Source organism: Eptatretus burgeri, chromosome 5 (assembly GCF_056783735.1).
Source record: "Eptatretus burgeri isolate ZD-2024b chromosome 5, Ebu_testis_v1, whole genome shotgun sequence".
NCBI classification, from domain to species: domain Eukaryota; kingdom Metazoa; phylum Chordata; class Myxini; order Myxiniformes; family Myxinidae; genus Eptatretus; species Eptatretus burgeri.
The window spans coordinates 21,119,915-21,135,327 of NC_140965.1; the positions used below are offsets into that span (position 1 = coordinate 21,119,915).

The window sequence follows — 15,413 nt, forward strand, 5'->3', positions numbered from 1 at the left end:
ACCCAAGCCCACTTCCTTCAAATTCCCTGCTTTCCTTCCTGAAAGTCCCTGTAATGTCCATTTTCTATTCCCCATGTTCCCCGTCTCATCCCTCTCCCTTCGACAGATCTCCTAATGTCTCTGTTCCCCACTGTTTTGTCCTTCACACTCCCTCCCCTCTTGTCTCATGTCCCCCATGATGTGTGTTGTGTGTTAGCTCTCACACGAGCCTCGACAAGGTATACGAATAAAAAAAAAAATTGGCCACCACCGACTTTCGATAATTTCTGTTTTGGGCGATATCTTCACTTCCAATGCACTTACAAACAATTTTTGTGTCTCCTACTTTGTTTTCATGGTCAAGGAATCCGATAATGATAAAATTGAAGGTGTATATATATATATATATATATATATATATATATATATATATATATATATATATATATATATATATGTGTATATATATATATATATATGTGTATATATATATATATATATATATATATATGTATATATATATATATGTATATATATTTATATATATATATATATATATATATATATATATATATATATATATATATATATATATATATATATATATATATATATATACATAAGACCCGTCTCATATTTTCAAGATGGCCACCATTTTAATATGAAAAATGGACATTTTGCCGTTCCACTGATCACATCGAGTCACAAATAGAATTTGATGAACCCTCAAATATTAATACTACGAACAATAATAGTTAATAACGGCTGAAGTAACTTACTTGCAATGATCAATGAATTGATTATATTGGAATACGATTTTTACACAAATATATCCGGACACATGTGGATAGTTGACTATGACTTTGGGTTATGTCTTAAAGTCAGTATGTGCATGTATACGTTTTGAAATTACCTTTTCTTTTTAGGCAAACAAATATTAACTTTGTTAAGGATGCAATGTTCGACATTATGTTCAATCTTCGTCATCATCAGCATGATTAGCAGCTACTGCCCTTGTCTGTTCGTTACAACAGTCTGATCCAGCATTACAACTGCAAAACGTCGAACATGGCATCTGTACTGCCACACAACCACACCTCCCGGTGGAACATGGCCGGCTGGTGGAGCATCCTCACTTGACCAGCTGCAGAATGGTGACTGGTGCAGCAGACACATCAGGTGAACGTGTGGTTGGACACAACGCCGCACCGTCCTCATCTCCTTGCCATCCATACTTTATGGGATCCAAGTTCGGAGGGTCTGACTGAGTGGCCGATTTCCATATGACTTGATGATGAGCGTGATGTACATGTTGAACAAAGGCATCAATAATGCGATGGGGGCAACGACTTCAATTTCGGAGCAGAGGTAATCTTGGAGTTGGCCATCTTAGACTTCAACAACTGATACCGGTGTGTGGACATATCACCTTCGACTTTGGTACCATAACAGGCAGCAATGAAGGTAGTTGCCTCAGATATCATCTTTTCCTCGTCTGCTTCCAGCTGACCAAGTAAGGTGGGATGATCTCCACCCATTAGTACCTTCAGCGCTGTGGCCTTTCCAATGCCAAACAAATACGACACAGTATCACATCCGGTCAGAGCATGTCCAGCAGGCAGATATTTGGCGATGCTTTTGTGTTTCAGTGCTGTTTGGCGAATGTCCACATTCACCCTCCCAACACACGGACTCTCTATGCTGACATCCACAGTCATCTTTTCCTCGAGGTAGAAATGAATCAACAAGACAAAGACATCTGTATCGTCGCAGACCACTTTGATGTGTGAGTCACCACTGACACCTGACACAATTCTAAGCAAGTGATGGATGATGATGACATCTGCTTCTTCATGGTGTTTTCAGCTCCTGTCTCTGGAGAGTGGAATTGTTCCATACTTGTACTGGTGTCGGATCTTTTCCGGTGATCACCGGTTTGGTCTGGTTGTCCACAATGTGGATCATCAGATACTGACAGATCAAAACAATCAGTTGTACTTTGTTGTAGGCTACATTTAGGACCACTTTTTGCGCTGGAAGTGTTGTGTGTAAGTTGAGTTGATGTTTTTAACTTGAATCATGACCTGCGCGGCTGGATTTCATCATTTGTTTTGTGCTGATTTTGATGTACCTGTCGAAAATCAGGTATACGTCACAACACTCCAGGTGGTATTTGATGGTTCCCATGAAGTTCATCACGTAATCCTCAACTCTACCATTTGTGGGCCAATGTACAGTCCATAACATGGCGCATCCATCGATGATGACAGCATCTGGAACACCTTGAATTCGACTTGATTGCTCAACTTGGAGTTTCGTCTTCAGGATTGCTTTCGACTGGGCCCGCATTGCACCGCTCTCATCAAACAAGGAGGCTGGGACAGGGGACAGGGGACAGTTCGTAAGAGAGGACATCCTTGATATCAATATCCCTCTATTGTTGGAGACATATGACATATGTAGATCAATTCGGTTTCATATACTGGCCTTCCATCCAGCTTGATGCTCTTTTTGATCGAAGTCATCAGGGTCACTTTCTTGGTTAGTGTCTTGTTGAAGCTTGTTGGCCATCCAGATTCAAATTCCGCCAACTGTTGTGGTCCAATCTTGAGAGAATCATCAACGTTTACCTTGTCTGTTGCATGAAACATGGTTGTAGACACCAAAATTGTGTGTGTAAGTGCATTAGCAGTGAAGATATAGCAAAAAACAATTTATCGAAAGTCGGTGGTGGTCATTTTGTTTTTCGCCTCTAAAAAAATTCCTCAAGGGTGCGAGTCTGGCACCCGGCTGATTCTGATTCAGGATAACTCAGAGATGATGAATCAACCAAAAAAAACTTCATAATGACGCTAAAGCACGCTTTGCCCTGAAATGTCTGTTTGGCATCTGGACTATTGGTGCTGCTTAAGCAGTCTCCTTGGCTGTTGGACACAATCCTGGATGGGTCGCCACTCCGACACGAATACCAGCAAGCTGGCACTCATTTTGCCAACCTCGGAAGGATGACAGGCCAAGTTAACCCCACCTGGTATTAATTCAACAGCTGAGCAGGATTTGAACCCAGGACTCTAGGATCCCAAGCCCACCACCCAAACCATTTAGCCACCACGAGGAATACTGACCCATGTATAATATGTGATATTTTCTAAGTTTAAAAAGTGCATAACTGTGTGAAAATTTGACGAAGCGCCCTGAAACTCGAACTTTTCCTGTAACTTATCACAATAAAGCCATGTACCAAGTTTCAGTTGCATACGTTAAAGGGTATGGGAAAAAGTCGGAAAAACCGCAGGTGTGACGGATGGACAGACGGAGGGCAAACCTATAGTCCCCTCCGCTGAAACCATAAAGGGACTAACAAAAAATGGTGTTTAAATAGTGCGGCCATGGCAACAACTTCTGATCTCTTGAATAAGGGAGTAAATGCCTTGCTTGCCAACTATATCTCTCACCCATGATGGCAGCTGTGCTGTCCCAGTTTTGAGCAGAGCTAAGCTTTGAATTGGACTACTGAGTGGCCTTTTGGCTGTTCTGTTGAGAGGCAGTTTTAATAGGTAGAGAATTCCATGAGAAATCAACAAAATCACTTCCATGAGTAGCCAGTCCCCCCCTGCCAGAACTCCAACAAGCTTCAGTTCCCCCCAAGGAACACCCTATCCACTAGTTCTGTTTTTCCCACACCTTCATTCTCTCTGCCTGCTTGTCTTGTCTGTCTTCTGTCTCCCGTGGTAATATATGATAAGGCTAGCCCTATTAGAACGGTATTTGTCTCGGACAAGGTGTTTGTACCGTCGGGTTTATTTCGATTTATAAAAAAAATGTCTTTAAATATTTGCGTGAATTTTGGGGGTGCAAATGTCATTCGAGCATGAATCAATTGGGGGAGTGGGACGACCTCGTGCATTCCAATTAGAGAACGGCATGTACGAGAAATCGTTAATGGGTAATTCCAGGTAATAATGGACATGAAGCATAAAATTTGAGAATGTATTTTTCAAAAGGATTTCTGTTGGACGGTGTTTAGTTAGGTCTGAATTTTCATAATTTATGCGATATTTACTCCGTGGATGATGTCACGTGATTTGGCGGCTATCTTGAAAGAACTGCCTCAACGTCTTCCAACGGTAAGTCATTCTGTCTGTTATCATTTTGTCGAAAATATGGCTATTTGATGAATGTTTTAATCCGAAGTAGTATTCGCTGATATAGGATCAGGCTGTAACTACTCATCAACATATTTGGTCCATTTCTCTCTGTGCCTATAGATCAACATCAACGAGGCATATGCAAGCAATGAGGCTTATACAAGCTGTTAGACAACCAAATGTTCGCTGATGTATGTAAGAGATTGTATAGATATCATAAAATGCGCCCCAGCATTGACGATCCAATATGTGATCGCATGGGTTACGTCCGTTACATTGCTGAGTTACGTCCGTTACAGTGACCTTTTCAAAATATTTCAACAAACAACAGACAGATCGTATCGTTGGAATGTAGAAAGTATGCTACTAATGCTTCGTTTGCTTACCGTGAATGAAAGGTATACTACAAATTCGTTATTTCGCAGGATTTAAGAATTGTGCTATGACCAGTTTTAGTTGTGTCCATTTCGATGTTACGTCCGTTACGCCTCTTAAATGTTGATTTTTGCTTTAGTAGTAGGCTACACAGTGGGTTTTTACCAATATCAGAAAGCCATAGAGACTAATTACGATATGTAATAAAGAAACTCTCTGTAATATGGCCAACCTTTTCAAAATTTCAACATAAGTGATGCAATTTTTGTCTCAATGTTACGTCCGTTACGCTGGAATTACCCTAACGTTTGATCCGCAGGGAGTGACTAGCTCACGTGTCTTCGTTCCAAATGTTTAGTACTCGTCATCTGATCCGTTCTGAGAGACCCCCGTGTCTTGGCGAGCAGGGTTCGAGTATGTCGGACAAGACCTGGTTTTGTTTCACACGTATATCACCCACTGTTACAACCTTGACCAACATCTTTCACCCATTGGCAGAACAGCCAAGAGGCCACACGACAGTCCAATGAAAGACCTATAGGTTTGCTGCAAACCGGCAAGGAAGTTTATATTTCAATTAAGGAGAACTTTTGATGGAACTTTGCTCACGTGAAATTCATGTCTTCAGGACCGGGAAAAGGCTCCAGTGGCCAGTTGAGGAAGCAGTTCATAAACACCAAGCCAGCAAGGGCCGCCCAGCCCAACGTAATGGAGGTAAAACTCACACCCGCGTCATATATGAGCTATGGGAGAAGTGGGAAAGTGGTGGGTGGGAGAGTTATCAGGATAATTAATTATGCAAATGAATGGCTACAACGAGGCAAAGATCAAATAACATGCTCATAAAATGGAGAGGGGAGAAGGGTTGTGCAAATCAGGTGCAGGTTGCATCATCATTATCGGTGTATAGCTAATCCACCGATGCAGGTAGTGTTCCATGGCAAGGACCAAAATGGATAGTTCATCAATGGAAACCCATAGGGATCAGGATTTGAACGTGCCATCTCAGATCACAGCGAGTCTAATCAACCCAGAAACATATGACAATTGAGACATAGATGCAAGAAAAAACAAACAGGAGGGTTAAGGGGGAACGGGGGGGGGGGGGGGGAGAGATTTGTATAAAGAATGAACATGGTTAATGGGGCAGGGTTTAAAGAGATTGTGAATTAGTGCCTGCTGGCTACCTTGAGGACAGGAAAGGTGACAGCCGACGAGGCGTAAGAACCTATCATAAGGGAGATGAAAGTAGAGCGTAGATTTCCAAACATATTCGGGAGCTGTGGGTGGTGGGGAGGGTAGTGGTTAAAGATTGAGAGATCATTATTTCATTGGCATATGCACAAAATCATTCAAACTTTCAGAGTATACAGTATTGATATTAGGTGACTTAACTAGTCAAGAAAAAAAAAAAACACAAAAACATAGCCCTACATAGTTCATGTAATCGGCACCCGGCTATGATGATAGCTTTATGGCTATTGTCTGACCGTCTGCTCCTACGGGTCATTTTAGTCACAGTCCCAGTTGTTTATCTGTTGTTCAACTGAAACTTGCAAACCAAAGCAAGCCAGCTCGGCTCTAGTGGTTACACAAATTGCATCACATGATCTTTCAATTACAAGCATTTCCACGAACCTCTCAACCGCTTGTTGATTATGATATTTAAACACGGAATCGACTCTCCTGACGTTCTGTTTTCAACTTCTCTCTTATTGTGTGGCATTTGATCGTATCATCATGGTGATTTGAAATTGCATGAAACCATTTCACAATGACCATTTTGAGCGGTGGTCTGCACTACTGATCCGTGTACACATCGCCCTTTTGACTTATCCTTCTTTTATTTATTTATTTTTTTCCCAATCGTATAAACAGGACAAAGAAAAAGACTATGCCAATTAAGGGCCAAGATGACAGCGTTCTGGCATTGCCTTTTATGAGTTAATGAGGACGAATTTAAAGGCTTGTCTATGAAGAGGAAATCTTGTTTGTTGTTCTGCTGAGTGTTTCAGAATGAGGTTAGTGTCGGTGTCGGTGTCGGTGTCGGTGTCATGCGTAGTCAGTCTGCCTCGTTGGCGGCGTTGATACTGAGATTGCCAATGTCCTTGTCAAACTGCAATCAGCTGTGGTTGCTGCAAACGGCTCGTGCCACAAGCATATATCGTATTTTATATATAATTTGGTGTGTGTGTTTTGTTGGTTGTCATCTCCAAATCCGGGACTCGGAAAGTTTAACAGAGCCCTTCCAGGTCTCAAAGTATCCACCTCCATGTGTGCGTGCATATATGCGTGTGTGCAAGTTGCTGTTGTTGGCTGCTATCTCCACACTTGGGTGGGCTTCAGGAAGTGCAGCGGAGTCTGACCAGGCCTCAATGTATCCACCTCCATTAGGTGGGTATAGTTTGAGACATGGAAGGTGTGTGTGTGTGTGTGTGTGTGTGTGTGTGTGTGTGTGTGTGTGTGTGTGTGTGTGTGTGTGTGTGTGTGTGTGTGTGTGTGTGTGTGTGTGTGTGTGTTGGATGGGTACCTCTCAATCGACAATTGCAAACAAGCAGGTTTTTGGGCATAAATTATCAAAGCAATTGTGTTACATGATAAGCTTTTTATTTTCCTCGAAGAATTAAATATTTATCAAAAATACCTCTGAATTCTGACGGAGAGGGCACCTCTCAGATGTTATCAAGAGGCATGGCATTGCAAATATATTGTTACGGATCCAGGGTTTGGGGTTATCATGAGAGAGCTCCTCCGACCTTTACCCGACCTCAGTCCTGAGACTGCCAGCCACAGATAACTTTGCAGTTCAACGGGTTGCCAGACAACTTTGGCCGCCGATTAGAACCGCCGAGCCTGGCAGGGTTTTCGCTCCTTGGTTACGCGTTACCTTACTGTTGACGTGGCAACCCAAATTATGGGTCATGCCCTCAACAGCCACCCATCTATTTATTATGTATAGCCAAGCACACTGTGGATGGCCGTTGGCTAATCCCAGAGCCAATCAGTGGGGGCAAACTTCCCCTCTAACTAAACTTAGACACGGTGTTGGACTAATGGAGGAAAGAACGAGAGTGACCAGGTCGGAAACGTTTAACAGTTTAACAATCACATTTATTCAACAAGGTTTATTCATTCAGCAACGGGAGATACTTACGACAGCAATCACGAGCATGTAAGGAATTTACAATGAAAAGACACAATGACAAGATACACGAGAAAGCAGACGATCTTGACGCTTCTGGAGCCCACTTATGCGGTCTTATTTATGCTAAACACAGGACATGACGTGCCATCAATCATTCCGGGGAAAAGTGGAGAGGAAGAAGAGAGAAAGTAGGGAGAGTGCAAAGCGGAGCATGGGTACGGCTCGTGCCGTGTGCAGACGTGCAAAAGGAGGGGGGGGGAAGGCTTTAGGGGAAACAGTTTCCACGGGAGTTACAGGCTTTGAAAGCGAACATGGTGAGGGACAGATGAATGTGTAGCTGGAGTTAAAGAAGGATCAAGAGATGGAGGGATTGAACATGCGAAACTCACAATGCATCTCCATCCTAAAATCCCTCTTTACAAAAGGGCAAGGATCTGTCTGTCTCACATAAACCAAATAAATATCTGTCTGGGGGCGGGGGGGGGGGGGAATCCTACGCGTCTCTGCATGCATGGGGGTCTCTTCCATAAACCGCAACAATACTATTTCACATTCACTTGACAAGCATTCAACGGCTATGATTGCACATGCTCAACCAGTGCTTCTCAACATTTTCCAACGTCATTCACCTGAAAAAATTGGTTCCAAAACCTCATTCACCCCATCGCAAAGCAATGGATTCAACCATGGCGATTTCAAAACCAAATAGTTGGAAATCCTTTTAAATCTTGATGATGAAATGAGGATTATCCTAAGCCACCGAAGGCGAAGGAGGTTGTTTTCTCCCCTTTCTGTCTGTTTGTTTGTTTGTGTGCAGGATATCTCAAAAAGTTGTAGATGGATCCGGATGAAATTTTGTGGACAAGTTCGGTGTGTGACAAGCACAAACTGATTAGATTTTGGTGAATTTTTCAAGTGATTCTTCACCATTGAGAGATAGAGCCAAAAATGATATATAGCACGATATCTCAAAAATGTAATGTGCCCGATATGTGCTCTTGGATCAGGCATTGCGTGGCAGAGGTATGCGCTCTACCAAGTGCCCTTCTAGTATTCATTGTAATGACCATGATGTCATGCGAGAACAAGATACAAGTCAACCAATGGTCGTCATCGTTTTCATATCTTCATTTCGATTGATGCACATGGACGATGAGAAGCACGGTCATCCTCTGACCTGCCACAAAGAATCCCGCATCCTTTCCTAACAATATGCCTGTATCTAAATTCTACAACGAAACCCAACGTCTTCTCTGCTCCTGCATTTGGTTGATGACAGCATCATAGCAAGGAGTGATGGATGTTTCCAGGGCTCCCAACATCAGATGTTTGGACATCGGTATTGCAGCACTTTGAGGTTCGGAGACCAGATTGTGGCAAGATAATGGCGGATGGTTACACCTACTATTGGTATGGTCGCTCTGATGGTTACCATGCCCAATGAGTTGCTGTCGCTGTGCTCAATTGGCTGACTCCAATGATAATTGAGGTAACACCGGTCAACGAGCGTATTATGAGATTGAGGATTCGTCACTCCTCAGGTGTCATTTCCCTGGTCTCTGTTTATGCTCCGACTGAGGCGAGTGATCTCACCGTGAAGGATGCATTCTACGCCACGTTCGAGTCTGTGGTTGATCAGTTCCCCAGGCGAGATAGACTTCTCGTCTTGGGGGGATTTCAATGCATCGAATAGGACTGATAGGGATGGTTACGAGACATGTGTTGGTCCCCATGGGTCAGGAACTATGAACCAGAATAGCACTAAGTTCCTTGACTTTGCAAGAAGTCATGGACTTAGGGTGGCTGGTTCATGGTTTCAGCACCCACAAGCTCATCGCTGGACTTGGTATTCTAACGCTGGCGGTGTGGCAAAAGAGGTTGACCATGCGCTCGTTGCTGGTTGCTGGAGGATGACGCAGAACTGCAGGGTCCACCAGAGTGCTAAGTGCCTCAATACTGACCACCGGCTTGTTATAGCAACTCTTAAGTTTCAGATTCAATCCAGGAGAATAGTACCATCCCAGCCTAGGCTGGATGTTGGCAAGCTCAGGGATGAGAGGGTAGCTGAGGAGTTTGCGAACAGGCTGAGTGGACACTTGGGGGGTCTGGGTGCTTTGGGGGATCCTGAAGAGTTGTGGAGCGCCTTCAAGACCACCGTCCTTGATGTTGATGGTGGATGTCTTGGAACTCCCCGGAATGCGAAGAAGAATTTTGTCTCAAGGGACACTGGATACCATTGACCAGAGTCGCAGGGCCAGGCTGAATGGCAGAGCCGAGCTGTTCAGGGAGCTGAGGCGTAAAACTGTACGTGCACTGAGGGTGGACAAGGAGGCCTATGTGCGAGGAATCTGTGAGGGGGTAGAGCATCACCTGGGGTCAAGTCATTCTCATTCTGCTTGCAGGGGAATTCGTGCATTGCGTTCGCCCAAGCCTGTCTCTCAGTGTACTGCAGTTAGAGCAGTGGGTGGTAGGCTCTTGACAGAGGAGTCTGAAGTGAAGGCCCGCTGGGCCAGTTACTTTGAGCAGTTGTCCCAGGCTGATCCCCAAGCTGTTGAGTTGGATGTCAGGGGTGTTACAATCCCTGTGGCTGACCCTCCAATCAACTATGATCCACCTTTGTTTGTGGAAACACAGATTGCAGTGAACCAGTTGAAATGGGGTGAAGCTCTTGGGATTTGTGGCATCCATGCTGAACTTCTCAAGGCTGGTGGAAATGCTGCACTCGTGTTGTTGCATGCAGTTTTGTGCTCTGCCTGGAACACAGGCATCATCCCAACTGACTGGAAGAGGGGCCTTGTCCCTCTCTGGAAAGGGAAGGGTGATCGTTAAGACTGCAACAACTACGGAGGGGTGACGCTGCTCTCAGTGCCGGGTAAGGTCTTTGCTCGGATAATTCTTGATAGGGTTCCCCACCATCTGCTTGAGCACCAGTGTCCAGAGCAGTCAGGCTTTACACCAAAGAGGTCAACGATTGACCATATCCTTGCTCTTCGTGTCCTCACTGAACGCAGATGAGAGTTTCGGCAGGGGCTGCTTGCAGCCTATGTTGATCTCTGTAAAGCGTTTGATTCAGTGAATCGGGATGCCCTCTGGAGGATTCTTGGTCTTCGTGGGGTGCCACCAAAACTGATCGATCTGATCTCTGAACTCTACTCTGGTACTGAGAGTGCTGTGAAGTGTGGTGGTACCATCTCTGACTTATTTCCAGTTGTTACTGGAGTTCGTCAGGGGTGTGTACTTGCCCCCACACTTTTCAGCACTTGTATGGACTGGATTTTAGGGAGGATGTCGGAGAGATCAAGCTGCGGTGCATCGTTTGGGATTGTCAAGATCTCGGACCTTGATTTCGCAGATGATGCAGTCATCTATGCGGAGACTTTAGATTTCCTTTTGGGGGCCCTCGAGGTGCTGAATGAGGAGTCGGAGCCGCTGGGATTACGGGTTTCCTGGGTCAAAACTAAGATCCAGACTTTCAACGACATCTTGGATGCTGCTATCCTGTCTGTACCTGCTTTGATGAGGATGTTGAGGTCACGAAGAGATTCACTTACCTTGGCAGTGATATTCATGTCTCTGCTGGCTATGTGCCAGAGGTCAACAGATGTCTGGGTTGGGCCTGGGGAGCCACGGATTCACTGGATCATGGGGTGTGGCGCTGCCGGTACCTGTGCGGGAGGACAAAAGTCGGAGTCTTCAGGTCCTTGGTGCTTCCAGTCTTGCTCCATGGATGTGAGACTTGGACTTTGACCAGGGATCTGAGACAGAGACATAATTCCTTTGGTACCCGTTCTTTTCGTTGAATCCTTGGCTATTGCTGATCGGACTGTGTCCACCGAGCAGTTTCTGAGAAAGACTCGGATGAGATTTGTTACCTGCATGGTCCGTGGGTGTCAGCTGCGGCTGTATGGACATGTGGCTCCTTTTCCTGACGCTGTTCCTACTCACCAGATTCTCTCAGCGAGGGAGTCTCGTGAGTGGAGGAGGCCAATGGGCCGACCACATGCCTCGTGGTTGCAGCAGGTTGTTCGACATATCAAGGAGATGGGGATTGACCAGGCATCTGCCTGGGGGATGGCCAGACAGAGGCCCCTGGAGTACCGGCGGAAAGTGGATGCAGCAACGCGCTGCTCTGGCGCATGCTCCCATACCTGACCTGACCTGACCCGCAGCAGAGGACTGAGGTCCATGAAAGCATTCCACTTCTTCGTTTTGATCTCGACCAATGCTAAGTATCCCTTATCTGAGAAGTATGTGGTGGCCATGTGAACAAGGATGGATATGGCTCTTCTTGGCAGGGCCTGGTATTCAGGAAATTAAATCAGATACCCAGAAGTCTCCGTATTAGTCAAATGCAGTGAAGGAAGATGTGTGCACAAATTCCGAAGTGACTCAGTGAAGTGCCCCAGTTAAACCCTTTTCATGTGCTCGGACACAAAGAGATTCATGATCCACATCATTTCCTTCGGAGATTCGGCCTCATTTTCTTGAGAGTCCACGCTTAGGTTTTCCTCCAGCAGCACGACATGAAGGCGAATGAGGTCCTTCATCTTCCCTTCCAAAGTAGGAGCACTTTCCTCCCACTCAATCTGCTTCCGGAAGTTGTCAAGGGGGATGAAGTCGGCAAAGTTGTTCTCCTCGACATGACCTTTCCACAAATCAATTTTCTGTTTGAAGCTTTTGATCTTCCCTGTAACTATTCCCTCGATCAACAGGTTCAACTTGTTCAAATGTGAAGGACATGTAATTCAGTCTGGCAAGCCAATAGTCATCCTGAAACTCTGAAGCCTTCTCCCTGTCTTCTTCAAAGAACACAGACAATTAGCCTTTCGGAGCCAGAATGCAGGAAAGCACTTTGCCTCTCGACAACCGTCGGACTTCTGTATGGAACAGCAGTTTTGTGTACGGAGCGTCCATATCTTTGCACAGCTGTGAACAAACGGGATTTCTTGGCACGTGCATGGATGGCATTCACTATTTTCACGGTATCGTCGAGCTTTCGGTGAAGGTTATGTTTTCACCGCTTTCTGTCTGTCTGTCTGTTTGTTTGCGGATCCGGATGAAATTTGGTGGGCAGGTTGGGTGTGTGACAAGGACGAACTGAATAGATTTTGGTGAAGATCCGGATTCGGATCCGACTACGATAATTTTTTAAGTGATTCTTCACCATTGAAAGATGGGGCTAAACCAATATATAGCACAATATATCAAAAAGTTGTTTTGTAGACGGATTCAAGCAAAACTTGGTGGACAGATTGAGTGTGTGACAAGGATGAATTAATCCGATTTTGGAGAAAATCCGAATTCGGATCTGGATACGAGATTTATTTAATTTTCAAAGTGATTCTTCACCATTGAGAGATCGGGTCAAAAACCATATAGTACTGAACAGCATGATATTTCAAACATGTATTGTGCCCGATATGTTCTCGTGGAGGAGGTATGCGCTCCACAGAGTGCTCTTCCAGTTTGAGATTGTTCTTCGCAACGTTTTTCCCACAACGCACAGGTACAGATAGCCGTTTCGCAGCCAGCGCCTCTCAATAAATCAAACAGTGAATCGGTAGACAAACTTTTGATGTGTGTGACCACTGTGTTTTTGGTAAGCCCCAACCATGGCAGCAACTCCATCACTAGTCACAGCCACACATTTGGTCCAATCCATGCTTGCCTCCTCATTGCCCACATCAGTTGTCTTGCCAAATTGAAGTCCAAAGCAAAGAGCTTCCCTCCGACTGATGAACAATTGATCTTTTAAGTTGTCCGTGATTGACGTACGTCTCCTCTTCATTGTACAATTGGATAGAGGAATTATCTTCACCTTGTCCACTGCCATCTTTCCTCCATGGAGAAACTCAGCAGAAACTTTCAGACATGGTAGGATCACATTCTCTGCTTTGACAAATAGCTGCTTCGTCTACAATAGGATGTGAGCTATCTTGAGAAATGCCAATACCAGCGGTTTGTCATCTCTGTCCTGGTAAAGCACCGCTCCCTCTTGCGACTTCTGCTGGTTCCAGTGTGCGGATAGATTCTACTACTAGTTGTAAACACATTCATCAACCAGTCAGCTACGGCAGTTGAGTCACTCACCCTCCCATTCACCTGACCTTTCTCATTCACCCCAAACGTGATCTCATTCACCGCTGGGTGAACCATTCACCCAGGTTGAGAAACACAGTGCTAGACTACCACTTCTTTAATGGTCCCAATGATTCCTACCTTCTTGTGGGGTCGGCAGGTGAACGTTTTTAACACCAGTCTCACAAACTGGTTGGTCAGACCTCAAGTTTGGGCAGGAATTTGTAATTTGTTCAACCCGACTCGATGTCCCGTAGCCCAGAGTAGCGTGGTGTGCTACCCCCGCACCACCCTGTCAGGTTAATTGCACATGGCAATGTGATTTCCAAAACAACAATTTCTTCCCAAAATAAATGTTTCCAGCAAACAAAACACTTCTCAAGTCATAAATTCCTTGTTCCATTTTGGGATGTGGTAAAATATTATGAATGTTGATTCAGTTAGACTATCAAAAGGGAAAGACTATTCTTCGAAAGCACTCCATCGCGTACAGCCTACTCTGCGTCAATATGAACGCATTCAGTCGCCCGGTCCAACCCAGAATTTAACCGCGCTTTGGGCCCACAGCCAAGCCATCACGAGGAAATTTAGATGAACATAGCGCAGGTCTTAGAGCAGCTTTTTCTTTTTCTCTCTCTCTCTCTCTCTCTCTCTCTCTCTCTCTCTCTCTCTCTCTCTCTCCCCCTCTCCCTCTCTCTCTCTCTCTCTCTCTCTCTCTCTCTCTCTCTCTCTCTCTCTCTCTCTCTCTCTCTCTCTCTCTCTCTCTCTCTCTCTCTCTCTCTCTCTCTCTCTCTCTCTCTCTCTCTCTCTCTCTCTCTCTCTCTCTCTCTCTCTCTCTCTCTCTCTCTCTCTCTCTCTCTCTCTCCCTCTCCCTCTCCCTCTCCCTCTCCCTCTCCCTCTTCTCTCTCTCTCTCTCTCTCTCTCTCCCCTGCACTCTGTTTTAAAAGGTTGAAACCTTGGTGATGAAGGCAAATCACGTGATGACCCGGAGGGTCATTAAATCAGTCAGTCAGTGACTTGGTCAATGCACCGGTTTCAATGTAATTTATAGGAAATGTTTATTTCATATGGACCCTGTGGCTGCTGCTTGCATCATTTCTGGGAGCACGGCTGTGCCGCTGATGCAGTGCCCCCTGTTTCCAGTAAGCTGATACTCGTTTTAACGACCTCGGAAGGATGACAGGCTGAGTCAACCCCACCTGGTGTGTTATTTAACAGCACGACGGGGGTTCGAACTTAAGACCCTAAGAACGGCAGGCTTGGTATACGTGTAGGATGTAGGTGTGGAGATGTAAGTGTGCCGTGAGAGTATATTGGCTTTTAGATTGTTTTTTTTTTTCTCAAAACATTGTTTTTTGAGAAATTTAAACAAAATATTTGGACTTCAGTGATATGAGGTGTAAACCGAATAGATTATTCAGATATTTTTTTTCTTCAAAACACCCCCTCCCGTTTACCCCCCCCCCCTTTACCCCTTTCACCCTGCTCTATCCCTTTTTTCTTTCTCTCACCACCCTTTCTGTTCTCCCACTCGCCACATTCTTGCTTGTTTATCTCGTTCTTACACCACACTCTGCATGCACCCTCCACCACCGAGGCTACGATGAGCAACACATATGGGATAACACCTAGATGTCTCCTTCCATTCCCTCCCCGGTTGGGGTTGCATTTCGAGCTGGACGTGGCTT

At 45.0% G+C, this 15,413-nt stretch overlaps 1 protein-coding gene across 1 annotated transcript in view; it reads right to left on the reverse strand.

Moving 5' to 3' along the window:
- The window catches only part of LOC147026025 (large neutral amino acids transporter small subunit 4-like), a 51,823-nt gene that overhangs the window by 26,868 nt on the left and 9,542 nt on the right, over positions 1-15,413 (reverse strand). Inside the window, exons 7-8 of the mRNA XM_085881012.1 lie at positions 5,690-5,782; positions 5,112-5,245 (exon numbers count right to left, since the gene is read on the reverse strand). Of these exons, the coding sequence (XP_085737138.1) occupies positions 5,112-5,245; positions 5,690-5,782 (227 nt within the window). The remainder of the gene's footprint in view (positions 1-5,111; positions 5,246-5,689; positions 5,783-15,413) is intronic.